The sequence below is a fragment of the Strongylocentrotus purpuratus genome, unplaced genomic scaffold (genome assembly GCF_000002235.5).
Source record: "Strongylocentrotus purpuratus isolate Spur 01 unplaced genomic scaffold, Spur_5.0 spur5_scaffold_4, whole genome shotgun sequence".
NCBI classification, from domain to species: Eukaryota; Metazoa; Echinodermata; class Echinoidea; order Camarodonta; family Strongylocentrotidae; genus Strongylocentrotus; species Strongylocentrotus purpuratus.
Genome location: NW_022145610.1, coordinates 12,261,157 through 12,288,746, shown reverse-complemented (window position 1 = coordinate 12,288,746; position 27,590 = coordinate 12,261,157). Strand labels below are relative to the sequence as shown.

The following is a 27,590-nucleotide window of genomic DNA, read 5'->3' as shown; positions in this document are numbered from 1 at the left end:
AAGACCAAAACAAAATTAAAAGGTGGCCTTATTTGTACTTAAATAGTTCCGTCAAATTCCCTTTTTTTTTAATTGAGCAACATATTATGGTGCCCACCTGTCAGAGATCTACTACTTTAAATGAAATAAAAAATTCAAAACATACATCACAAATTCAATCTGAAATCTAAGGTTTTTCCACATTGAACACAGGTTTGTTATTTTAGTCCTATCAAAAACAAGGTTTCTTATTAATCTGAAAATAAGAAAAAGGTCTTTTGCTGATTTAATACTTAACATCCTTGTTTGAATAAAGACATTTTACACTCATTAATAGTTTCTTGGCAATAACTAAAGTACAATCCTATCTAAAGTGATCAGTTATATATATGGGGCCTGTCACCATGAAATGAGTCCAGTTGGTCTAAAATTTTATTCCTGTTTTTAAGTATTATATGAATCTACATTAAGTAAGCTTTAAATTAAGGGGTCACACATTAAAATTGATAAATTATATCCAGAAATATGAACAAAAACCTAATTTGACTTTATAAACAATGGGATTACCCAGTTTTAAAAATGCATCATTTTCGTGATAATTTCAGATTACATAGCCTATATTATTTGCCAAAAAATGTTAGAAGGAGATATTTTCGTGACCTAAGCTCTGGGGACATAAACTACAAGACATTAATAAGTCGATTTTTGGAAAAATCTTAAATGTGGTAGGTGGGTCAATTTTCAGTACATACACACTATACATCGCTATTACTACGATTGAGCCTAATGCGACACTGGACTCATTTTGTGGTGACTGGCCCCATATAGTTCCCTTTTTACTTCGTAGGGCTACCTGCCTACTTAACTCTTTCTATGCCAACACAAATAATCTCCCTGTGCCACGTTGTATTTAACATGGGATAGATAAACCGAAGCTTCAAGATCCATACAGCTTCCAGAGCAAGATTAATCTAAACTTGGGGGTGTTTCACAAAGATCGAACTTAACTAAGTTGGACTTAGAGAGCCATTTGTAGCCTTAAAATAAAATATATTCAAAAGTGAAAATTCAAATATTTTAGACTTTTTATAAATTCCACATCAAGAATATGAAATCTCCTTGATAAAAGAAAATATGAATGATTTGTATCAACATTTTTTACCTTTTAAAATAACTTATACAACATATTTTCATAGATGCTGATGGCTTTCCATAATTGTTAAGTCTAACATAGAGTTAAATTCAACTTAAGCGAAGAGTTAACGAAGCACTCACCTTCTCAAAGTGACCGCTCCTGATGTAGTAGTCAGCCAGAGAGCACCACAGTTTCCCCCTCTCATCGCTGAAGCGTTTGATCCCTCCCCGGATAATGGGATCGACCTTGAGCGACGTGACCTTGGTCGGGTGCTTGCAGATCAAGTCACAGAGGTCATGCCACAGCTGTATAACGGAATGTTATAAAAATGATATATTAATGATAATAATAATAATAATGATAATAATTACGATAGTAACAACATTAATTATTATTATTTATTGTTACAATTACAATAATCTGAGATTATACAGAGTCAATTATGTAAATCTCTTAACTACTGTTCGGGATATGCCTCCACAAGGCCAATTGGCCTTATTTTTTAGTTCCCTAGTTTCATTTTCTTATATATTGCAAATGCTTATTATTGTATATATCTTTGAATTGTTTTTATTGAAAATGGAAATTGAAATTGAAATGAATGAAACAAATTGAACGAATTGAATTACATCTACAATGAGTCAAGGACACCATTCTCATTGTAAGGGTGGACTGTGGGTGGGTAGTGCTATCGTGATGTGAACCAAGGCTTGTGCTGTGGACGTCCACTGGCACTCATTGCATCTACATCTGCAGTCAGTTGGGGCAATCTACCAGAGGCCTTTCCTCGTCTTGTTGCCATGACTCCTACACATACCATAGTACGCATTTCCCGTGTTATAACTAAGCCGCTACTTGATTTTACACATGAAAGCTGATCAAAGTCTAACCATTTCAGGGGTGCAACGCAACTCTTTCAAATCGACTTTTAATGAGAACACTGGGGGTGTTTCACAAAGACTAAGATCGACTTTAAGTTGGACTTAACTATGTCAGGCCGTTCATGCCACTGGTTACTCTCACCGTTATGATCTTTAGATAATACTTTTTCCTTCAATAATGAATTATCAAAAAGTGTGAATTCTGTATGTTGTGACCATAATTTGTATGTCCCTTGAAAGACAAATGGCAGTAAATGGTGAGAGCAAACAGTGGCATGAAAGGCCTGCCATAGTTAAGTCCAACTTAAAGTCGATCTTAAAGTCGATCTTAGTCTTTGTGAAACGCTCCCCAGGTCTAAGTGCCTCACCTGGTGGTTTGATTTTCCCTCTTTGGACACAAAGGCCTCCTGATTTACGATGTCTGCCAAACGAACAGCGCCCTCGTCCAAGCGCAAAATGTCAACCAGGTACTCAATGTACTCCTCAGCATTCTCAGAACACAGCTGCAAAAATGAAGAAAATGTACATCCTGAGCATCAATAATCGTAACTATTTTATGGGCATGAAAAACCTCACATTATTCTTCTTCTCATATCAACGTTGTATGGACAAGCATGCTGTATAACTCTCGCTATCGCCAATAGTACCCCCAAATGTATGGATGTTAGTTACTTTCACGACCCCATTTCAAATGCACTCTGAGATAGCTTGGTGACTTTCTCGCTGCCGGCTTTTTTGGTGTGACTGCACTTTGCTGTCCGGTCTCGGCCGCCATAGTGCGGCCGTTAGTCACCGATCTAGCTGTCTATACAGTGTGATCCAGAAAAAACATAACCAAGAAAAAATAATGTTTCATTATAACTTGTGTCACACGACCTCTAACATACCTTGAGGTACCTCCTGTACACCCGGACGGCCGTCTCCTGGAGCGGCATGGAGCGGACAAACTTGAGGTAGAGGGGCCAGATCCTGTGATGCTGGGAGATGGGCATGGCCCTCAGGGCGCGGTCGAACGTCCGGCGCGTCCGGGCGACCTTGCACTGGTCCATCAAGAACTGGCAGTAGTCCAGCCAGATTCGGGGCATCTGGAAAATAAAGGTCAGGTGGCATTTAATGATGAATTTTTTTCTTTTTAGCAATCCCAGGGGTGTTAGTGAGCACTAAAAAAAAAGGTTTATTTTTTTTCCTCAACGACGCCCCCCTTGAGTAAAAAAAGAAGAAGAGGATTCGGGGGAAAAAAATGGCTTCTAACAACATTCCCCCCTTTTGAGTAAGAAAATTGGGAAAAATTGGGGAAAAATTGGAGAAAAATAGGGGAAAAATAGGGGAGATTAGAGAAAATAAGGGAAAAATCAGGAACAAATCGAGAAACCGACTCAAATCCGGTAAATTATCAGGCCTCTAATCCTAAAGTTCCAGGGTTTACTTTTATTCTTTCTTTTTATATACATACAGTAAAACTGGTCTTAGTGTCTTCCTGTGTGGGCCACCCGTCTATGGTGGGTACCTCATTTGCCTCCCATTAGAACGAAGATGGATCTTATACCAATGGGCACCAGTGCATAGACTTGTTTTTGAACCTGGGACCTCCAGGCTACCAGACCACTGAGCCATCGCACTCCACTACTGAAATTGAACGTCCTTGACTCACCTTGTGCATGAAGACCAAGGCTCTCTCAAAGGCATTGTTGACATCCTCGTATCCAGGGTCCGTGATGCAACGGCCCTTGATCGCCTTCCTTCTCAGCTTCAGGTAGTTATACCAGAGCTTGTAGCTGTAATAAAGACAATATTTTTGGCATATTAATATCATTCTTGAAATGATACTTTTAAAGGCATCGTTTAACAATGTTGAATCTGAGATGCATGGCCCTACGCCTCAAAAAAGCTAAAAATCTTTGAGTGACCGGTTTTACTATACTTGTTTACCCCAATAGACTGTAGTGTTATGAAAACCGTTAGGAAAACACAAAATTTGTTTTAGATTTCCAATCATAAATATCTTGATAATCAGACAGGCTTGTAAAAGTCATGGGGTTCCTGACTGACCGAAAAGTCTATAATTATCATTGAAGCATGAGCTAAATCCATGATTTTGTTTCAGAATCTGAGATGAAGTTACCCGATCCCTTTAATATCACACTTGAGATGATGCTTTTAATGGTATTCAAAAACCTCCGCAACAACCTCAGTTTTTTTACAAGGAACTCTTAGGAAAAGCACCTTTGGCTTGGGGGCACCCATTGTAAAAATTGTAAAAATTGTAAAAAGGGTCCGTGATGAAACGGCCCTTGATGGGGTGGGGGGGGGGGGGGGTCGGATAAGAGCACATATATTTGTTTGAAACCAAAGCGTCTCAACCCTAAAAAAAATAGCGAAACTATTTTTGAGGAAAAGCATTATACTGAACTGAAGAAAGAATAATAACTTTATATTGGCTCATACTAATACTGATACGGACTAAAGACAATGTGGTATCAGCACAGAAAGATCAGGTATTTGTATACATGTAGGTATTCCAAAATGACATTCTGATCGATGATCAACATTTTGTTCTGTTATCATATTTATATACGCATAATGCAACTGATCTTTATGATTTCTTAACGTGACATAGCTTCTTCTCCCCCTGCATATAAAAAAGAAAACAAGGTTATTTAATAAAAGGATCATGCGACAAAATGATCATTGTGATTCAAATTGATGCAAGGATTTTTTTGAATCAGCAATGCTTTTCACCAGAATCTTCTTTGTAAAAACGACTTTTACAAATCTTAGCCATGCAATTCTGCCACTGTGTTGTAAGATCACTTTCAGATTTGGAGAAGTGTATTCTTCAATGAGTATTTTAATTTGAATGGAACGTCTCACCTCAGTAAGCATGGCTGAGATTTGTAAAAGTTGTTTTTACGAAGAAGATTCTGGTGAATAGCAGTGCTTATTCAAACAAATATTTGCATCAATTTGAATCACCATCATTATCTGTTGCTTAATCCCTTTTAATGACCTTGTTTTCTTTCTCGTTTGCAAGGGGAGAAGAAGATATGTCAAAGACATCATAAAGATCAGTGTTGTATGCGTATACACAGGCCCCGCAGGCGTAATTTTTTTTTACACGCTAGCCTGGCCATTGCAATGATAAATACCATGGAAGCGACTAATATTAGAGTCTAGCAGCCTACATGCGAGGTATTACAGATGTACAAATACATCATGACATGCATGCATAGCAATCATCAGATGCAGACCTAGCTGGCCCTTGTAAATGAGACAGCCATCGCAGCCATCGGGCGATGGAATTCAAAAGTTTAATTTAATTGTGTCACTGGCAGGTCAGGGGGGCCATTTAAATAAAAAAAAAATTTTTAGGTAAAATTTATGTTACTATCCCTATTTTTTTTTACCGGTTTGTGAGACTACGGGGGGAGGGGGGGCGTGCTGGTAGAATCGGCCCGTGGATCCGCGCCTGCCTCCCCCCCCCCCCCCCCTTTCCTTACATGCAGGGCATGATAGTACAGGCAGAAGCTTCTAAGGACAATATCTAACAGAGTGGCCTCTGTTGATTCCCACATTGGGAGTTTGTGTTGCTTTCAATCTATGATCTAGTTTGTATTTATTATGTTTATTCCCATTGTTTGTGACACTGAAAATCTGAAATGAACCAAGAGTACACTACCGGTAATGGTTTCTGAGAGGTACTTACATGTACATGAACCTGGACAAGACGGTCCAGAATTACTTCTTTCTCTTTTCAAAGTTGTCCCCAATTTGTAACTTTTATGTATTCACACTAGTGGGAAAGTTTTACATTACAACGTTCCTACAAACGTAAAGCTCATGTAACTCCCCCCCCCCCCCTACCTTCCTCATAGATGAGATGTATTCACACTTGTGGGAAAGTTTTACATTACAACGTTCCTACAAACGTAAAGCACATGTAACTTCCCCCCCTACCTTCCTCATAGATGAGATGTATTCACACTTGTGGGAAAGTTTTACATTACAACGTTCCTACAAACGTAAAGCACATGGAACATTTTTGCCCCCTACCTTCCTCATAGATGAGATGTATTCACACTTGTGGGAAAGTTTTACAATACAACGTTCCTACAAACATAAAGCACATTTAACTTTTTTTTTCACTACCTTCCTCATACATGTAGATGAGATGTATTCACACTAGTGGGAAAGTTTTACATTAAAATGTTCCTACAAACGTAAAGCACATGAAACTTGTCGATTTTTCCACCTACCTTCCTGGTAATTCCTTAAGGGCTCTCTCATAGATGAGATGTATTCACGCTATTGGGAAAGTTTTACATTACAACGTTGCTAAAAATGTAAAGCACATGTAACTTTTTTCCCCCCCTACCTTCCTGGTAATTCCTTGAGGGCTCTCTCATAATTGAGATGTATTCACACTATTGGGAAGGTTTTACATTAATACGTTCCTACAAACGTAAAGCACATGAAACTTGTCGATTTTTCCACCTACCTTCCTGGTAATTCCTTGAGGGCCCTCTCATAGATGAGATGTAGTCCTGCCGGGGGGCCTTTAGATTTGTGCTCGGTATAACGCAGCCAACACTTGACAGAGAACGGATGACGTAAGATCTCCTCCTCATAGGCCAAGTCATCCTCTTCCTAAGGGCACAAACAAAATGAATAAATACAAATAAATGAATAAATGAATAAATGAATAAATGAATAAATGAATAATTGAATAAATACAATTTAAGTTAAGTTTCAAGTTTTATTTCAATTCAAATCCATAAAAAAACATATAAGATACAGATACATACAATATAGAAAACACAGAACACACAATTGTAGAGGTGTTATGGTCTAGTGGATATGCAAGTCGCCAGACTGTGAACCTCAGCGGGTTTGAGTCCCTGCAACAGCACCGATATCCTTTGGCAACTCTATATTTTGTCTTTACAGAGCACTAGCACTCTCGATACAAGAGTATGGCATTCCAGCTTGGCACCCAAGGACATGTTCCCAGGAAAACAAACTTGAACGGATCCAGAGGACCACGCGTATTGCACTGAATCAATCTCGTGGAGTGGTGCCATACAACGAGAGACTCCGCTCTCTCAATTGGTAATTCACCTGTTTCTCGTAGATACAACCTTTTGTGTTCTTTTGCCATGAAATGTCTATACGGTCTATGTGATTGATTTCAGCTCTGCTTGATAACATGCTCATCAATCCTCGCCCCCCCCCCCCACACTCTGTCCTTTCGCCATCTTCCTTCTCCTACTAATTCTCTGTTCTTCTCTCCTTCAAGGCGACTTCCAAGACTTTGGGACACTCTTCCCATCATTGTCAGAGATGAGGCAGTGGTATCCTCTCTGTCTTCTTTTCTTCGGGTCTCAAAAGCAGCAATATTAGATAGTGCCTAGTTGTAGTGTTATCTCATCCGGTTATCCATGTACATGTATCTATATTACCTCACTTTATATCCTCTGACTAGTTTCCATTTATTTTTCTTAATAGATATCTTGCCATGATGCTGGACTATATATATTACATATAACAATTGTATTGTACTTAATTACTTTAACTTCTTTATTAAATATTAATAGACTTACCGTACTGATATAGACATGCTTTGTTCAGGCCTACATGTATATAACATTGAGCTAGGTATTATTATTATTATATTCTCTGTATACTTTTATTTTTTTTTATCATTTATACACTTACATTTTGATACTGTTTTAGGCCCTTGCATACTGTAGGCTTTGTATCCTGCGTCTTTAACTAAATACATTATGTCTGATTTCAAAGATTTGTCTCCACCCTGTTGAAGATACCAGCCTCCCTTTCTCTTTAATTTTTCATTACTTTAGTATAATGCTGCTTGTATCATGATTTTAATCGACCTCTGTACTCCTAAATAGGCTAAACAATATCCTTACTTGTAGGAATATGCGATATGTAATAAATGTGTAGTTTTAGTTTTAGTTTTTGGAGGGAGGGGGGGGGGGAATAAGTTAGGGGGGAGTTAAGATGTATTTTTTTGTAAAACAATGTGCAATATTGTTTGTGTGTATGTCAATGTTATGTTTACATCTAAGATGATTTGGGAGCAACCTGTGAGGGCTCACATGCCTCCAGGTAATAGCGTTGAATTTCACTTTTGTGAGCCCTGGCCCACACATTGCTCCCTTCCTTTTCCTCTTGTATTGTTTATGTATTGCACGATCTGTCAAAATGTCATTGTATTGTGCTTTTAAGATTGGCCTAATAAATAATAATAATAAAAAGACAAAAGTTTTAGTCTAAAACATTCCAAAAATCAACTTAGTCATCATCAATTGTTCAAATAATAGTCATGAGATACAGTCATTATATTTCTTACCACTTTTGTGTCAATTTTCTTATCTTTTTCGGAGTAATTTTCCTAAAAAAAGACATTATAATATATTTCTCACAGGTTTCACGGCAAACCGCTGCACAATTACATTGCAATTAGCCAATTACATACCGTACCGACGAAGGGGTGCGGGCATGGGAGCTAAGGCTGTGCACGACAACAGTGCTTAGGTACATCGTTGGATCGGTGTATTGAGCGCTATATAAAAACCGGATTGTTATTATTAATGAGATACCCGAGTACACTCCCAGGCTTACAAGCGAATACTTGAATATTCGGACGCCATGTTTTTTTATAATTTTTGGGATTTTTTTTTGGATTTAAAAAAAAAAAAATTTGCCACCGCCATACCGCTGGAGCACTATCCCAGGTCCGTCGCCGAAAACGCATGCAATTTTACTTCGAGTTGCAGTTGAAGGCGCCGATTTAATAATAATAACGACAGTCAACAATGCTGTTTTAAAAACCAAACATGGCAGAATAATCCATTTTCCTCCAAGTCCAAACAGAAATCTGGATATTTGGTCCCAGTTTCTGAGTGGTGAGTTCGACAGTGCTTGAATTGGGAAACATTTTTACCGACGGCACCATGCCAGCGGCCACCGCTCTCCCTGGCACGGTTAAGCGTTGGCCTTGACAGTGCCAGGTGACCGGGATTTTTTTTTTTTGCGGCCGAATATTTGAGTACGAGAAATTGTACCCGAGTAGTTGTCAACAGTGAGGGTACTCGAGCATTCAACTACACGTCGCAGCCCTAGTGGGAGCGTGCGTGAAGTTATCGACTGTAACTTCACGCACGCATGGTATTGTAATTGTGCGGCGGTTTGCCGTGAAACCTGTAAGAAAGTGTATATTATAATGACTTGGTTTTTAGGAAAATTACTCCAAAAGAGACAAGAAAATTGACATAAAACAGGTAAGAAACATAACAAGTTTTAAATCATGACCTTTATTTGAAAAATTGATGGAGATTTAGATGTCGTTGATTTTTGGTATGTTTTATTAGGCTTTCTCCACGCCGGAGATACGGGTAAAAAATGGATACGAAAGTACACTAGTACCACACAATAATGACAAGAAAATTTTTGTCATTTTCAAGTGAACTATATTACCGGTACTTATAGTTAATATAACTTATATTATAACATGATTGACCCTACACATACACATAATCAGTCATACTCATAGATTTAATCAAACAATTACACAAACTAAAAAAACAAAAGTAGGGTCTAAATAATAAGAAACAACAAAAAATCACCAAAATATGCATTAATCTTTGTCGTATTTGTTGAATGACATGAAACCAAGACAAGGTCACACAAGAGCCGTTTCAACTGTTATTGTCTTTGTGAAGTTTGTCACTTGTCAGTTGTCAACATCAACACAACATAGATTCTAGTCAACGACAACAGCTTCATTTCAATTTCAACAAATTCACGCCGGTGACCTGGAGTTACGAATTTATAATATTCCTAAACAAGAGCAGTCTTACTTAGTTAACATATACTATGCAAGATGAGATCATATTTTAGCTCAATATCAACAGTTTGAATGACGTTTATTACAAACAAAAGTAAATAAAAATAGGCTTTTGCTTTTTCTCATTACCAGAACACCGCGCCGGTAAGCGTCGAGCGGTCATTCGAGCTGATGGTCCCCGCAACTCACGGCTATATTCATAGCAAAGCCGATGAGAAACTCATCCGGAGGGCTCGACCGAAAGGTTACATACATCAAACAAACATAGAAGAAAAGAATACTCACAAATATCAAATCTCTCGAGTGCTCAGGTCCTGATATCGGCATACTTCCTCCTGAAGTCAGACTATATATATATTATATATATTCCACAATTTTATAGACAGATTCAAAAGATAAATGAGCGATATATCGTTGCCCCAACGTGAGTTATTACCTTGCAGATATTGAGCGTTGAGGGAGACATTCCAATTTTCAGTCATATTTAAATCTTTTTGATTGCAAATTTTGTTGGCATTTTTTTGAACAACTTCTCAGGGTGTATAGATTCTTGGAGGGGGTGTCCCACAAACCTGAGATCTTCGTAGATAAAAGAGCATACAATTCCAATTATTGCAATTTGCCCCCATGTCCCTCTTTTCCATCACCAGCCTTGCTGGTGCAAAACCTTGGCTCGATCACTTTCAGAAAGAAAACAAAAAGTAGGAGAAAAGGTTATTGTGAGAGCTGATCATCACCGATTTAATTGATTGATTAATTTTATTAGCCAGGCCTCCAAGGCTCCAACATACAACAATATGAAAGAATAACATATCTAAATTATATCAGCTTGAACAGGATAACCCACGAAAGTTCGAGAGCTTATTTCCAGTGGGGTCCCCGACATACATGAACAAATTGATCTCTTCTTAATTTTTTTTTGCACACTGTGTTTATGTAGGATATTGCCTGGTTGAAATTGTTATGTAATAATAAAATATAAAGCCTGGTGGAATAAAAATCTTTCGATAAAAATCTAACTTCTTAAAAGGATGAAATTGACAGAGATGAACGAAAACAAAGATATAACTCAAAACTGTTAATAGTCTAGCTACCTGACAACCTTACCTTTATTTAAGTCAGAGCAATGCCGGGGAAAATAAAAAAAAACATTTGTTTAATTATAAAGAATGGAGAAAAGAGGACGGTTTAAAAAAGGGTCTTAGTTGGGTACAAAACAAAATAAAGTATTTCAACCATAATATGTATCAGAGATTTATTTCATTTATAATGAACGCAGCGCTGCCAGGAGACGCATGCATGAATTCCCGTTTTCCAAACGGATATGCCTCTGATATAAGTTATTTGTTTTACTTTTCTTTTCCTTCTACACAAACACAAACGACGTATTTCGCAAGAACAACACCTTAATAGTCGATTAATCATTATTCTGTTGATGCACATTTTCAATTGTTCATGGATGTAAATTTGTGATACTCTTGAAATTTGAATTTTAAGTTTATTGGTTACATATTTATATTCATTACAATTAAGATTCATTATACAAACAGAGAATCGAGTCAGTTCAAAACATCATGGATGTATAAATTAAATGGCAAGTATTGTGAATGATGAATAAGTGAAATGTATCGAGGAAGTCATATGATATAATATAGGCCCTAATATTGTAATATGTATCATTCATACCTGTGCATCTGTTTATATTTATGTTTATATGTTATGCCAGTGGCGTAATGAGCAAAAACCTTTTTTTTTTTTTTTTTTTTTGGGGGGGGGGGGGGGGGGGGGGGGGGCTGACAAAAAAAAAATCCGCAGCACCCCACCTTAACATGCAGGCCCCGCTGAACGTTTCGCAAAGTGGGGTCTAGGGGAAAAGCCTCGGCGGGGGTCAAGGGGCGGAGCCCCCGAAGCTCAAGGGGTATGGGCGGCAGTGGCGGATCCAGGAATTTCTTACCGGGGGGGGGGCACAAAATGGCATGGGGTTAAATATATGTAAAACGATGCAGCGACAGAACGAGGCTTTAGCGGCGAGGGAGCGGAGCGACCAAGCGGGTGTGAGTCTGGGCCCCTCCCAGAGTAAGAAGCATTTGCATTTTGAGAACCAAATTATACGCATTTTCAGGCACTTCCTGGAGTAATATAACGTAAATTGCTGTCTCCTACCCCTTCCACAAGAGTGGGGATGTTTTGGAATTTGAGAACCACATTTGGCGCATTAATGTCCACCGGCACTTCCTGGAAAAAAACGAGGCCTTCTGATTGGTTAGAAGAGTCACGTCTTGAGACGTTGTATATGCTTTGATGCCGCACAATGCACAAAGACGGTGGTCCGGTACTCCATCAGTAGTACTTGCAACAATTTTCTTGAGTTTATAAACTATGTCGTTATCAGGGGCGTCGCTAGATCTTTGTCAGTGGGGAGGGTGTAGAGCATGGGTGTCGATCCGTAACTGATACCTATTCATCAGGGGGGGGGGGGATGATCTATTCATTCACCCCCCCCCCCTGATGAATAGGTATTACGTAAGTATCGACACCCATGGTGTAGAGGCCAACGATTACCGACAAAACGAGCAACCAATTACCGACAAATATGTTAATGCCAATGTCCAAATGTCTATACATTTAACTCTATAAACCCGGGGCCAGGAACTAAGTTATTTCTCAGTCTACCCACTCCCGCGCAAAGCGCGGAAACTTTGACACTTCATTAAATTATTAAAGAAGGAAGACGATTCGTTGTACCGTTCTCGACTCTTAATCCTAGTCTGAATTCAGTTGCCCCCCCCCCCGAAGCGCGGAAGCTTTGCAGTTTCATTACATTATTAGAGAAAGAAGACGATTCGTTGTACCGTTCAATTTCAATTTCCCCCACTGGGCCCCTTAACGGTACATGTGCAGTGTTCATAGAGATGATGTAAGTATGGAACGCCCGGCAGTGCTTGTCACAGTTGCTTTTGGAAAGGATTTTTTTTTTTTTTACTAGTGTTATTGTTAGTGGCCATGGCCCCTTAGTGACTATAAAAACACATATTTTTCTGGCCATTTGGGAATGTGTCAGTTACAACAGAAATGGAGAAACGCGCATTTTGTTGAAAATCATGTGATATCACGAACATTTATACATCACTTGTATATGGAATTGAAAATAAGCCATGGTTCAACTTTATTTAGGGGGGGGGGTGGCTGGCGCCCCCACCAGTACGCCGGTGTGTTATGCCCTGCTTCGGCAACTCGAATTGCTATGGGCCATGTATGCTATGTGATAATGTCTGTTCAATTATGATTTATTTGTAACTCTATCTATCTTGATTATGAAGTGAAAATCCTTATAGGCCTATATACATTTAAATATATGAATAAAAATATATTTTATGCTACTTAATTATAAATATGTAATGGAGTTACTTTATCTGTCTGCGATCATTGAATCGCTATCATTTATAATGTTAATAAAAAGGAAATATACAGATGGAATTCGAATCCTAAACCCTTTGATTGAGAGCCAAGTGATAACCACTATACCGTGACTCCTCCAATACTGACAAATAAGAGGTAATAAAACGCAACCATCTTCTAAGTATATAATCTGGCAAGTGCTGTCTGTACCGGGATAAGTAATGACGAAATTCCCCCCCCCCCCCCCCCCCAAAAAAAAAAAAAAAAAAAATCAACTGAGAATTATCCGATAAAAAAGGGTCTTCCTCAAATTTCTTTTTTTGTCGGCGCCAAGGATAAGGCCCGGAGATAAGGATAAAAACGATTCATATTTGCCAATCTTATTTTTTTTTTAATCGGGGGAGGGCGGGGGGAGGGTAGGGTAGGGACCTAGGGGTCATCTACTCTATAAAAAGACAAGAGTGAATTTTCACTCTATTTTCACTTTCTTGGGAGTGACGTCAGTGATCACTCGATTTTTTTTTCTTCAGAGAGTACCCACTCCCCTCGATTAACAACTTAATGTCCTATAATACAATGTAAACAAACAAGCCTTGAAGATAATAATCCCCTTCGCTGAGTAGCAGCAGGTATTTACATTCACTCATGCATGTACAACATAAAGGCCAGGAGAAAACGATGAGTTTGAAAAAGGGAATAAAAGGGAGAGTGTTATATATACGTGAGGCCTTCATGCAAAAACATCAGCACCCACACAGTGCCGTTGAGCGTATTCGTTCAAGAGAAGATAGGATATCTGTATGTGGTTCAAATTGAGGTGTTCGTGAATGCCCTAAAGTAGGACAAACATTACAACTAACAACATGAACTCTTGCAACTAATTTACTTCTGCGAGAATATTATTCTGCATGATCCATGCAGTAGCGTATATAACGCCGAGGAATTAAATTTGGTGCTAATTGGTTGCGATGCTAGGACTAGGAGTGAGGAATAAACTGTGATTTGCTTAAATGTCAGATCGGAGGGAGACAAACAGAACGAGAACAATTGGTAAGAAGAACATGATTTTACGATTACCCGACCGACCCGAATCAGCTGATGTTAAGTATCGCATAGACACAATTTACAGTGTAATTTATATATTTTCTACCCTGGAAGTTAATTGAAGATCATCAAAACGCTGAGCAAGTGTGTATGCATGCATGTATCTTCGAGGTACACGAGAGTAGGCCAACCCGTAGGCCAATAACATAATGAATATGAATGTTTTGAGAATGCAGAAGATAAATATCAGTGCAAAGAAGCTACTAAGTGATGTGTTTTTATTGAGTGCACGGACAAGTATGGTGGCCCTGAAGGGACATCGCGAATAGACTAAATCGTGAAAAATATGCGATAAAATTCACGATATCGTCAATTTTATCGCATATTTTTCACGAAAAAATTCACGAAATTGACGATATCGTGAACTTTATCGTGAACTTTTCACGATGAAATTGACGATATCGTGAATTTTATCGTGAATTTTATCGTGAAAAGTTCACGATATAAAGTTCACGATATCGTCAATTTTATCGTGTACTCTATCGTGTACTCTATCGTGTACTCTATCGTGTACTCTCCTGACGGGCGCTTCGTAAACAAAACCAGCCCTAGCTGGGGGAGACAGAGAGAAGGAAAAAAGGGAAAGGGAAAGAGAAGATAAAAGGAAAGAAAGAATAATAAGAAGAAAAGAGGGAAACGGGGGGGGGGGGGGCGAAGGGCTCTTGCCTCCTCCTCACTCCCCCCCCCCCCCGCCAAAAAATAAATAAGGAGAGAGAGAAGGGAAAGGGAAAGGGAAAGAAAATATAAAAGGAAAGAAAGAAGAGGAAGAAGGAAAGAGGGAAACGGGGGAAGGGCAAAAGGCTCTTACCTCCCCCCCCCCCCGCCAAAAAAATAAATAAGAGAGAGAGAGAGAGAGAAGGGAAAGGGAAAGAAAGAAGAGGAATAAGAGGGAAACAGGGGAAGGGTGAAGGGCTCTTGCCTCCTCCCCCCCCCCGCCAAAAATAAATAAGAGAGAGAAGGGAAAGGGAAAGAAAATATAAAAGGAAAGAAAGAAGAGGAATAAGAAGGAAAGAGGGGAACGGGGGAAGGGCGAAGGGCTCTTGCCTCCTCCCTCCCCACCCCCCGCCAAAAAAATAAATAAGAGATAGAGAGAGAAGGGAAAGGGAAAGGGAAAGAGAAGATAAAAGGAAAGAAAGAAGAGGAAGAAGAAGAAGAAAAGAGGGAAACGGGGGCGAAGGGCTCTTGCATCCCCCCGCCCAAAAAATAAATAAGAGAGAGAGAGAGAGAGAAGGGAAAGGGAAAGAGAATACAAAAGGAAAGGAAGAAGAATAAGAAGAAAAGAGGGGCTCTTGCCTCCTCCCCCCTCCCGCGCCAACAAATAAATAGGAGAGAGAGAGAGAGATAGAGAGAAGGGAAAGGGAAAGAAAATATAAAAGGAAAGAAAGAAGAAGAAGAAGACGGAAAGAGGGAAACGGGGGAAGGGCGAAAGGCTCTTACCCCCCCCCCTCCCCCCTCCCGCCATAAAGGGAAAGAGAAGGGAGAGGGAAAGAAAATATAAAAGGAAAGAAAGAAGAGGAAAAGAATAAGAAAAGAGGGAAACAGGGGCGAAGGGCTCTTGCCTCCTTTCTTTTCTTTCTTTTCCTTTCTTTCCTATTCTCCCTCTTTTTCGTTTTTCTCGTTCTTTCTTCTCTTTCCCTTTCGTTCTCTCTCTCTCTCTCTCTTATTTATTTTTTGGCGGGGGGCGGGGGGACGAGGCAAAAGCCCTTTGCCCCCGTTTCCCTCTTTTCTTCTTCTTCCTCTTCTTTCTTTCCTTTTATCTTCTCTTTCCCTTTCCTTTTCCCTTCTCTCTCTCTCTCTCATTTATTTTTTGGCGGGGGGGGGGAGGGGGGGGGCAAGAGTCCTTCGCCCTTCCCCCGTTTTCCTCTTTTCTTCTTCTTCCTCTTCTTTCTTTCCTTTTATCTTCTCTTTCCCTTTCCCTTTCCCTTCTCTCTCTCTCTCTGATTTATTTTTTGGCGGGGAGGGGGGGGGGGGGTATTAAGGAGGAGGCAAGAGCCCTTCGCCCCCCCCCCCGTTTCCCTCTTTTCTTCTTATTATTCTTTCTTTCCTTTTATCTTCTCTTTCCCTTTCCCTTTTTTCCTTCTCTCTGTCTCCCCCAGCTAGGGCTGGTTTTGTTTACGAAGCGCCCGTCAGGAGAGTACACGATAGAGTACACGATAGAGTACACGATAAAATTGACGATATCGTGAACTTTATATCGTGAACTTTTCACGATAAAATTCACGATATCGTCAATTTCATCGTGAAAAGTTCACGATAAAGTTCACGATATCGTCAATTTCGTGAATTTCTTCGTGAAAAATATGCGATAGAATTGACGATATCGTGAATTTTATCGCATATTTTTCACGATTTAGTCTATTCGCGATGTCCCTTCAGGGCCACCATAGACGAGGCCTACGGACTATACTCATTCTTATATAAGCGAGCCTGCTTGGTTGATCGTTAGGAACGGTTAAGTTATCCTGTCAATTTCAATAACGAAATAAATTAATGTTGGCACTATTCTCCGATCATAAACAGTTGCAGTGGTAAAACTAGTGGTGTTGTGGTTCATTCACCTAACTCACGGTCCAAGCTAGGCAGGTTACGGGTTCGAATCCGAGCCCGGCACTACTTCAAGTGAATCGAGAGACAGTAATTCACGTTTGCCACTCTCCACACGGGTGCAAACGTGTAACCGCGGCAATCGCTTGGGTAATAAGAATTGCAGGCCGGGCCCCAGGATAAACAACATTGAAGCTGTTGATTTAGTCTTCGAATATTCCGTAGGCAAACAAACTTATTATTGTCATTGCATCAGATCTTGCAGAGAAATAGTCGAGTTTTAATGAGGCTTTTGAATGATACCTTCTTTTTCTTCTTCTTCTTCTTGATTTCCTCAAGGTTTTGAGAACTGCGGAGTTGTATCCTTCGCAGATAGAGTCAATAGAGAATAGGCAGACAATATGATATAATAATAGGATCAGTGGATTAGTGGCTTCGATACACATTATAGTTTCAAACTGGTGGCAGCGGTGGGATTAGAAGCTGAGGTGCTTTTAGGAGTTTGAAAATGATCGAGGCAGACAGACAAATCCCAAAATCACTCTCTTACGCTTTTGTGCCAGTAGTTGCCATGATATCCCGTTTTACCGTTTGACTGCTCTTCATTTCTCCGATCGAGAAAGAAACACTATTTTTTTAAAGGAATAAATCCATGTTTATACGACTCAGGTCGATATACCTACCACGTTTTCCTCACATGGGCACATCGGCTGATTGAGGGTCTCAATTTGACGCCATGGGCGACGAAACTGACTTTCTATGGCTGGAGTACTCTCAGGAATCGCCGTTCGTTAGAGCAATTTTAGAAGAAGAACTAGAGAGGGAAGCAGAAGAGAGGGAAGAGGAAGAGGGGGAGCCTGCTGAGCAAATTAGGGTCTACGAGTTTGATGAGCAATCGATTAGTTTAGGATGGAGAATCTACGCCCTAGCTATCGTCACATTCCTCAACGTTTTGAACTTCACTCAGCAGTAAGTGGCGTATCCAGTTAATGTTCCGGGGGGATTGAACCTTTATTATTGCTTTTTCGGTTTGTAAGAGAAATGCATGAGCCATAAATTAGCTCATCGGGCCATAATGCGTATCATAACTATTATATTATATTGCATATGAACATTGTAGGCCTCTGGTTGGTCGGAACTACAGGCATGAAATTCGCTACTGACTGCTGGGTAGTATAGTGAAAATATTGACCGGGTACACTTCTACTTGCGTGTCCACAGTGCAGGGACGCATTGGTTTCGCTTGAAGTTAACTGTGGAAACTCAAAATGAAACACGTCCAATGCTTTCCCACAAATGAATACATTTTGAAAGGCATATTTTGTTAAAATATCGCTCTTTGTGAATTGACACAGAGGATGCGGTATATAAATAAAACTATTGACTACTCATTTTTCGAGACACGGTTAAAACTATTGCTCCTCGGGGCACAGTACAATTTCGAGCTCGCCTTTAGAAATAGCTTTAACCGTGTCCCTCAAAGCAGTCAATATTCATTTTACGAATATGTGCACACTTTGAGTATGATTATGGCCTTAAGCCTTTGACCACGTACTGTGTACGGGTATGCCCCCTTCCCGCCCATCTCTATCAATCTGTGCCGTTATATATAGGTGTTAAAGCTTTATTTCAACAAACAATATAAACAAGACCTTAATTGTAAATCTAAAATCATCATTAAAACTAGAAAATACATCTGAATTAATTTCTACGTACTATTCATTGCTACGCAACTTTTCATACCAGGTATCTTCTAATCGTAACGATATTCGGAATGGCCAACGAGTTGGAGTTTGGAGAAACACAATGTCAGGTGATCAACGAAACATTGGCACGTGACTATCTTCATGATCACAACATGACGGGAGATCTAGATGGATTGTGCTCCGAAATCGGAAGGTAAGATGTTCAATTTACGTTTCAATACTTGCCTGTATAATATTTTGGGTTTTAATAAGGTGCACGAAAAATGTAAAAATCGTGTCTCTTCCTGGAATCATTTTCCTTTCGATCTCTCCCTCTCTCTCTCTTTCTCTCTCTCTGTCACACACACACACACACACGCACATACTAGCCACCCCCTCTCTGTGACTCTATCGCTCGCATGCCCTATCTCTATCCCTCTCTCTCACTCTCTCTCTCTCTCGCTCTCTCTCCGATAGTATCTTTCTATCCCTCTCATTGTCGACATTATTATGCATGCCATTCTCTCGGCCCTCTCTTACCGCCGAACTTCCCTCTCTTCCCATTTTCAGACAGTAGGAACCAAAACTTCACTTTTATGGTTTCAACAGCTTTGCATCTTGTTCAGATTATTCGCTTAGGGATACCTGCTATTCTGCATCACCTTGAACCCCTTTATAATGCTTGTAGTAACTTAATTGTATGGGCTTACAAGGCGTCAAGCTTTGGCCTATCTTGGATATCCGATTCTGTTTGAAATACATTTCTTTAGGGGAAGTCCACCCTGAATTGTTGTGTTGTTGGTTATATTTATGGCGTTCAGTCAGATTTGATTATTTACGCCTAGTCTGGTTCTCAGTCGTGTCGTGATAGTCGAATCGTAATCCTGGCTTGGAAACTGTGTGCGTCTGTGCTTTGCTGGTCCACCCTGATATTTAATTGGTTTAAATAGAAGTTGAAAAATTAGAGTAAAAATTAGCGCAGATTTTAGAAACAATAGGATAGTTATGAATGTTTTAAAGTGCAAGTAATCTAACACACTAATTGGCAACTTTGTGACGTATCTGGGCGCTATTTATGAAAGCCGAATATTATTATTATTATCTTGCAAGCTCCCCTCTTATAATTTGCTCTGTACTTAAAAGAGTCCGAAATCTTATATTTTCCCTCAAGGAAATTCTCAATCATACATGTACCCTAAATATAATTATGAGAAATATGTTTATGTACAACCCCTGTTTGGCAAAAAATGTCTTCCGTCATCCATAACGAAGAAAATGAAACTTTATGAAATTTTGCCTGAACTAAGAACGAGATTGCGTTCCGATAATACGAACAATAAAAATGTCATGGCAATAATGCATTACCATCTTCTTCATTATCATTCACGAATACTCTATTCAGGACCCCATTCTCTTCTCTTAGACTAGTGTTATTCAAACGAAAAAGGTGTGGTTATTATTCCATCATCAATATTCGATAAGTTTTGTTACCGTGTCTCTTCAAATAACTATTTTGACTTGTAGTCTGATAAAAATTCATGTTTTTGCTTTCGTCTCGTTCACTTTTTTCTTTCTCTCAATTTTACATAAGGTGTTCTGAGAACAGCACACTATTCCTTCCAGACGTGTGTGGGATACAGTACACTGGACAAGGCATACTCTTTGAAATTCTGGCCGGTCCAATTTATCTGATCGTCCAAGGTGTTACGAGTATTCCCCTCGTAGGCTTGATCCAGCGGTTATCTTTGAGGCCACCCTTTGTGATAGGGTTGTTTACCATACTATGGACACTCTGTACTTTTATAACAGCCTATGTGAACGACTACTGGGCCATCGCCCTTCTAAGGTTCCTCTTTGGAGTATTGTAAGTATGCATCTTTATTCATTTAACTTACTCGGAATATGAACTGGCAGTGTTCAGGCAAACAAACGAAAGGACCACATACACTGGACTTGCATTTTGCTTCCTCCTTCCCCACTCTCCTCCCCTCGCCTCCCCTCCCCCAAACACTCTCCCCTATGGTGTTTTGCTAAGGACAGGTAAACACAGCGCCCTCTCTGTCCCTCTCTATCCGTAGCCATCTTCTTCGTGATGTTTTATATGACCTGTCAACTATCAATTCTTAGTTTTCCTCTTCTGAATTTACCATCCATCTTCCCAAGTTCCAAGATGCTCCTAAACAAGTAGGTATACCCCCAACCCCAATGTGTACTCACCATCCTATCCAGCTTTTATTCACGTCTTCAGATTTTTTCTTATTTTTTCTCAAGCTCCTTTGTTTATAAACTCTATCGAGCCTATCATGCCATCGTATGTGATCGACTACTGGGCCATCACACTATCTCCGTCCCCCCCCCCCCACTACCCCTCCCCACACACACCTTCCATTCTTAGCATACATCTATTTGATGCCATCACTGAACGATAATTATGTTTTGAATATACACATTAAAGGTAAAGACCAGTTATGGTCATGCGATTGCACTGTGAAAGAAACGTTGTGGAATCGATCAGAAAAGGTTGATCATCTAGCATCTAGCATCTGCAAGGTTCTGGAATCATCAAAATGATAAGAAATTTGGCCCATTCTTCGTAAAGTTACGAGCACTAAGCTGCACTATACACAGAAAGATTTATATGGGACTACCCTATATCTCTCACAGACCATGATAGAAACAAATTTACCAAATATATGAATTAGTAGGCGGTTTCCCGGCAATTTTTTTATCATCATGTATAAATCAAAACATATTCTTTCACATGATTGGTAATGAGAGCTTCCATTTCATTTTTTGAAATTGGGGCGTTTCCAATACTGGTCTTTACCTTTAATGCAGACACAAGTATTATAATGACACGATGTCAAATACAATCGGGAAATGAACCTAAGGCAATCCCAAATGCCTAATTATACCATCATCTTTGAAATGTGGGAACATGGCAATAGGGACTTTTAGATTTGCGTGGACTGATACGTGTGACGTCCATTCAAGGCAGTGCATTAAAAGGACGTCGATCGTAGCAATCCCCCGTTGTCTTTGTGCGAATCTAAAAGTCCCTAATGACGTTTTACATGCAACGTACTTAGTCCTGGATTGTAGTCCGAACGCAATACCTATTTATGCAATATACATGAGGGTGCATGTAGACATTACACTTAATCAGTGGAATGTTTTAAAAGTCGATATGATCGTGTTAATGGCATGCAGGCACAATCAGTAACAATACAGTTTTAAAAGAAGAAAAAAAAAAAACGCTTTCGTTACGTAACGAACAACGGCCTTGTGAGTAAAGAAAGAGGGAATAGGCTATAGGTTTCAGTATTTTCTGCCAAAAAGAAGGCTGAAATAATGGTTGAATGAGCATAAATGGGGATTAAATATACAAAGTGTAATCAAGCATTAAGCGAAACAAATCCACATGGTATTTTACTTCGTTAGAAACGATATACTAGATACTAGTGGTAGATGTAAACCCTACCGCATAACTGAAACATTTTTATGTCATCACGTGACTCCCACTGTACTAAGTATGCATTTGTGTGTCGAATTATTTTATTCCAATGGGTTATTAGATCAAATATCATTTTTCTGCACGCTTTTTTTAAAATAGCGAGCAGCAATATAGTATTATTTGTAACCATATGTTAAGAACAAAAAAAAAATGATAACATCTTTTAGCCCCCCCCCCCTCCCCCACGGCGCAGTCGAAACCATTATCGTGTGAGACATTCTGACAATTTAGAACAGGGGGGGGGGCGTTTCACAAAACTTGTCATCAGTGAAAAATGACAGTTGTTGTTAAGCTACTGATATTCTTGCTTCCGATTGGTTATCAGCAAACTTGTCACTGTATTTTGTCATTGTTCATTGAAAAAAGGCTTTGTGAAACGGGCCCCTGTTCATTTAATCCGTTGCACACGAAGCGTCAGGTGTCTGACGTAAGAGTGCGTCATTGAATGCTGCTGTTTTGACGCATTGTGTAAGAGTATCGCACCAACGAAAGTGCAAATATAACATTGAAGTACAAGGCGTTATAACTATTCAAGTTTGCTGACATCCAATTGAAACGCGAGTTAAAATTTAATACACGCGTTTCAATTGGATATCGGCAAACTTGTACCTTCGACGTCTTCGTAAAAGGCCGTCCTGGCGTATGGGCTGATTTTGTTCATTGATTTTAGAGCACAGTTTCATATAAAACTTGTTATCAGTAACAAGTAACAACTGTTAAAAGCCACTTAAATCATTGCATGTGATTGGCTGACAGATTATTTGTCATACCATTTTTAGTATTTCTTATTGATAAGAAGTTTTTGAAACAGGGCCGTGGTTATAGAGCAGGCAGTTAATGGTGTTGTCGAAAGGACACCTCGTGTGTAATTGGTTTAAGTCTTGAGAGATCGCGAAAATACGCGACGCCTTTCTTTTCATCAGCTTTGCAGATGAAGTTCCAGAATCAGTTTACTTGAGACTGAAGCTTTTAAACTAAAAATGTTACTGTCCTATCATGTTTTCTTGCAGCTCATGCCCCCACATGCCCGTGGCCTATGCCTATCTTGCCAGCGTTTTTCCTTCGGTAAGTACTATGAGACAGTGTATGTGGTGGTGCGTTGGTGAGGTTAAGTATGGCTCCTGTGTCGAGTACATCATATATGATATGATTTAGTATTGAAGAAGCTGTAGGTGTTTGGATCTACACCCCTTAACTAATGGCACTGGCTTAAGCATTAATAGTAATAATAATTCTCTCCATCTTTCGTCCCTATCAGAAAGTACACACTCTTGTCTTTGGGGTAGCACACTACGGATGTATTGCAGGGTACGGCATCGCTTACTTTTTCGTCTTTGTGAGTGACGGTATCGGTTGGAGATGGTGCTACTACATATGTGGTGCCATGGGGGTTGTTGTCGCCATAGGTTCCTGTTTCATGGCGAATCCAAAAGTATTTCACTGTCGAGGGCAGGTAGGTAAACTAAGAAAAAATTGATGATTGATTTATTCTTGTCCACAAAAGTGGAACTTCCACCATACATGCAGCATTTACAATTACTTAACGATACAATTTTTAAACGGGATGAAATAAAACAGAATCATATTATACAAAATATAATGCATAAAAGAGGAGAAAAGAAATAATCATACGGGTTAATTTGGATATTAAGATCACACTAAATAAAAAAATGCATTTCTTCAACTGGATGAAAACTTAGGGAATGACAAAAATCGGCAACATCCCCGTACATACACTTTTCGTACCCATTTCTTTAATATTTAAGTTTATAGTTAAGATAAACAAATACTAGATCGTAGGAGGGAGGTCATTAATTTACAGAGAATTGTCGTAGCACTAATACAAACAATAATTATGAACAGTTTGAAGGGTAGGGGTCACCTATGAAGACCCTTAGAGTTACTTTTTTGTTGTACTTTATGAAAATCATATTTCGAAAAGTCAGTCCGAGAGATTATCAGAAGTAAGATTATCCGGGTGTTTACAAATATTTGAATTTCCTTTGAAACTACTCCTCCACCTGTGTTGATATAATTATGCATTGATATAAATTAAAGGTTACTTCTATAGCAGAAAGAAGAGGTGTGAGGGGTACTCACATATTAAAACATACGGGGGTGTGCCGCTCTAGTGGGTTCCATTTTTACAAAAAGATCCCTAAATATTGGTCCGTTTTTTTCGAAAATTGTGAAAATGGGCTTTACTTCGAGAACCCCCCCCCCAAAAAAAAAAAATGAGTAGGGGTTTCGAGGCTTGAGCGTCAACCTCGTCCAAACCGAATCTTAGTTCCCCCCCCCCCCCGGGGGGGGGGGGTAAGATTCAAATTCTGTTCATTGTTATTGAAAATCAACTTGAAATCTAACATTTCCTATAAAATGTTGATCAGTTTTTAGGGATACCATTTATGTCATGTAAATATGTCAAAAAGAACCCCTTTTAAGGTGTGTGTACCAAAGACTAGATAAAATTACCTTTCTTATCAAAGAGGACCTTAGATAGTTAATGTAATAATCATAAATTATTCAAGTTACTTTCTAAATGTGACAGGGACTAACTTCGTGCTTTTGATAATCCAAAGAGATTACATTAACACAATTATTATACAAAAATTAGTATTACCCTTAGTGCAGAAGGCAGACCCCAAGCTGAAAAAAACCCACCCACTATTGCCCACCTTCGTATTGCCCACCTTCGACGCGTTTTTACAAACCAGGTTTATAAAAAAAACGCGTAAAAACGCGTCATATGACGTACATAAACCTCGGTTTGTCGACAAACCTCCTTTGTGAATTCAGGCCAATGAACACGATCGTAAGGAACTTCGGGAAATAAAGACAAGGACAATTTTAATACTCTATTGTATATCCCCTAGAAATCATATTCGGATTACATAAGAGGTCATTCTAATGTTCGCATATTCTAAAGGTGATTGACAGGGCTCATTAAATTGCCTTAGGTAGAATTTTCGAAAGTCTTCACGATTATATTGGTGATATTTTTCGTGGTAGATTCTAATGCTCTCATCGGACTAACGAAATGAAAAGCAAAGCTTGTAATACCATTAATTATTGTGAAATTCTATTTTTCATAATCAATTTCTTCCAGTCAAGAACATTCCGGCCCTCTTGGAAGCAGCAACGCGCTGGTCTGAGGCAGATTGTGTGGTCTGTCATGATGCCCTTGATCCTCGCCAACACGTCACGCATAGCCGCTTTAAACGTTGGGTCGTACAACATCACTCTCTATATGGCGGAGTATTTTCCTGACTTCAATGTGGCTTTTCTGGGCTGGGTCACACTGGTGTCGTCCTTTCCGGGCAGTATCTTTGGCGGGCTCCTTTGTGATATCCTGCGAAGAACTTCCGGTATACGCGGACGGCTATGGCTCAGCCTTGTTCTGATGGTAAGAATGATGATGTACCGAAGCTAGGCTCTGCATGTGCACGTGCATTAGACGTTATTTAAACTACGCTATTTAATAGGAAGACTTTTAGGCATATACACGTCCAGGCGAAATTCTAGCCACAGACACAGCCCCGCAGGATGCGATGGTCTAGCGCAAGGTCTTACATTAATTGTGTACGAAAATGACTTGGACTGCAAACTTGAGTTCAAACACGTAGTAGGTCCATGCGCTGGTTAAAATAACCTCCAAAAAAGGAGCTCATTCTGAACATTGTTATGACAACTTCAAGTTCAGGTGCGGCCGTCTTCTGTAGAGGCAATTTCCCACTGCTTACTGTGGCATGAATGGGTACTATAGCCTAACATGGGTCATTACAGTGAGGAAGTAAGTGGCGTCGTGCCGAGGGTGGGATCTCCGGTCTTTCTACGTGGATTACATGAAAATGTAAAGGTCATTGATAAATGGGAGGGGGAAGGAGGGAAAAGTAGCGTCTTCTTTGAGTGTTCCCTTTCCGCTATCCCTTTTCCTTTATTTTTCCTTTCCTGTCGTTTTAGTTTTATTTGTCACCGTTTGAAAGGGCAACAAATATTGACCGTCTCGATTCCCTCCCTACCCTTCAACTGTCAGTGTCGCTGCGCCACTGATCATGAGCGGAACAACGATTTTGACATGATTCTTTCTGATGATAATTATAATTGCATATCATCAGTATAATGTATTTTGGTTTTCATCTGCAGGTTATCTCGTTAGTCGTGTCACCGCTGATCTCTCTAACTCCAGTTACGATGGCCGTTGCTTTGTTCGGCATTTATATCGCCGCCAGTGACTGGTTCTACGTCGTCAATCTCGCCGTCATCTCCGACCTCACACCCCTCGAGTGCAAGACGACCATTTTCGCGCTCAACTTCTTCTTCACAAATTCCTTAGGAGGCGCTGTAAATCTGACCTTTGCTCCGATCGCATCCTTGGTTGGTCTCCGAACAGCGCTGACGAGCTTTAGTGTGTTACTTTGTGGGATCAGTGTTGTTGTATTCCTCATACCCATTGGAGTCACGGAGTGCCTTGGGGAAAGATTTGGAGTGACTGGGAATGAAGAGGAAAATACAACCGAATCTGGAGAAACAACCCCTCTTACGGCTTCATTGCCTTCATACCGTTCACTCTCAACATGAACAGGGTGACTCTGTAGTCACTACCATGTACACCACTCAACAGCCAATTTATAATCAAGTTTTTCATGGAAGTTACCATTAATGGCAAACTTGTTATCGATGCTATAATTTTTATCAAACGTGGCCCAAGAGTGGTTTCACGAAACAGTGATTGTGTATATCTTATGGAAACGTCTTATTATTATATCATTCATTTATTGCAACCATAAGTTGGATTTCATACAGTAAAAAAGGCAGGCATATAAATGGTTCACAATATAGTTATATGTATATATACTTTGTAAATGTTAGAATGAAATGTATTCGAATAGGACTTCCGAAAACTGACAGCTGGTTTTCTAAGTTACAATGGTCAATGTCTTGTAGGATTGTGGGATCGAGGCACTCAAGGCCATAAAGTTGATCTCCTTTTCCATCAATCTGTATGGCATAAAATGCCTTTCAACCAGGTAAACGTAAACACTGATAAAGATGGAGTTGAATCGGCCCAGAAGAGGAAGGGGGTATAGGATATGGGGAGCGTCAGTTATCATAACGTAACTAGGCTCGACTAGCACTTGTGCTAACTTCTAGTTCCCATTAACAACTTCACCTAAATATTAAGCAATACACATATTTACGTGTTTATGTTTTATGACATTTAATAGTATGCAGAGCTATGTCTAAATATCGTTTTAAAACCATACTGTTCAATCAACATTACTCTTATGTTATGTATACATGTATCAGTATTATTCTTTGCATTGTATGATAGTTCATAATATAATGTACTTTCATTATTGTGATGTGTTGTTAATAAATTCAAATTCAAATTCAAAATCAAATTCAAACGTAATACTTCTTTATTAATAATTATGTAGTCGTGGCAACATCACAAATCTTATTTTGATAATTCAAAAGGGAT

The 27,590-nt window shown here is 39.5% G+C and overlaps 2 protein-coding genes across 6 annotated transcripts in view; one reads left to right on the top strand and one right to left on the bottom strand.

Annotated features, from left to right (window-relative positions):
* Nucleotides 1–10,321, bottom strand: part of LOC115929146 (pre-mRNA-splicing factor SYF1-like) — a 42,622-nt gene extending 32,301 nt beyond the window's left edge. Inside the window, exons 1-6 of one of the 3 annotated variants that reach the window (XM_030997474.1) lie at nucleotides 10,148–10,321; nucleotides 6,491–6,639; nucleotides 3,647–3,770; nucleotides 2,883–3,080; nucleotides 2,364–2,498; nucleotides 1,255–1,419 (exon numbers count right to left, since the gene is read on the bottom strand). In XM_030997474.1, the coding sequence (XP_030853334.1) occupies nucleotides 1,255–1,419; nucleotides 2,364–2,498; nucleotides 2,883–3,080; nucleotides 3,647–3,770; nucleotides 6,491–6,639; nucleotides 10,148–10,189 (813 nt within the window). In that variant the 5' untranslated portion in view covers nucleotides 10,190–10,321. Of the gene's footprint in view, nucleotides 1–1,254; nucleotides 1,420–2,363; nucleotides 2,499–2,882; nucleotides 3,081–3,646; nucleotides 3,771–6,248; nucleotides 6,289–6,367; nucleotides 6,406–6,490; nucleotides 6,640–10,147 lie in introns of those variants that run through there. The other 2 variants (XM_030997475.1, XM_030997476.1) reach the window with 2 other exon arrangements.
* Nucleotides 10,322–13,976: 3,655 nt separating this feature from the next.
* LOC592090 lies at nucleotides 13,977–27,372 on the top strand. 3 transcript variants are annotated; one of them, XM_030997664.1, is made up of 8 exons: nucleotides 13,977–14,311; nucleotides 17,579–17,878; nucleotides 18,656–18,808; nucleotides 20,186–20,458; nucleotides 23,119–23,173; nucleotides 23,367–23,561; nucleotides 25,215–25,511; nucleotides 26,252–27,372. In XM_030997664.1, exons 2-8 carry the CDS (start codon nucleotides 17,646–17,648, stop codon nucleotides 26,684–26,686), a joined length of 1,641 nt encoding a protein of 546 aa, XP_030853524.1. In that variant the 5' UTR covers nucleotides 13,977–14,311; nucleotides 17,579–17,645; the 3' UTR covers nucleotides 26,687–27,372. The 3 variants fall into 3 exon arrangements, with proteins under 3 accessions (XP_030853524.1, XP_030853523.1, XP_030853526.1); XM_030997663.1 differs by having other exon boundaries at nucleotides 17,249–17,878; XM_030997666.1 differs by lacking the exon at nucleotides 17,579–17,878.
* The last annotated feature ends 218 nt before the right edge of the window (nucleotides 27,373–27,590 follow it).

What these genes read in the sequence shown, in the direction of transcription:
- LOC592090 (XM_030997664.1), top strand. Translation starts at nt 17,646, where the DNA reads ATGGGCGACGAAACTGACTTTCTATGGCTGGAGTACTCTCAGGAATCG. An exon ending in TTGCCAGCGTTTTTCCTTCG is followed by an intron (nt 23,174 to 23,366) that starts GTAAGTACTATG and finishes CGTCCCTATCAG; the next exon opens with AAAGTACACACTCTTGTCTT. An exon ending in TATTTCACTGTCGAGGGCAG is followed by an intron (nt 23,562 to 25,214) that starts GTAGGTAAACTA and finishes AATTTCTTCCAG; the next exon opens with TCAAGAACATTCCGGCCCTC.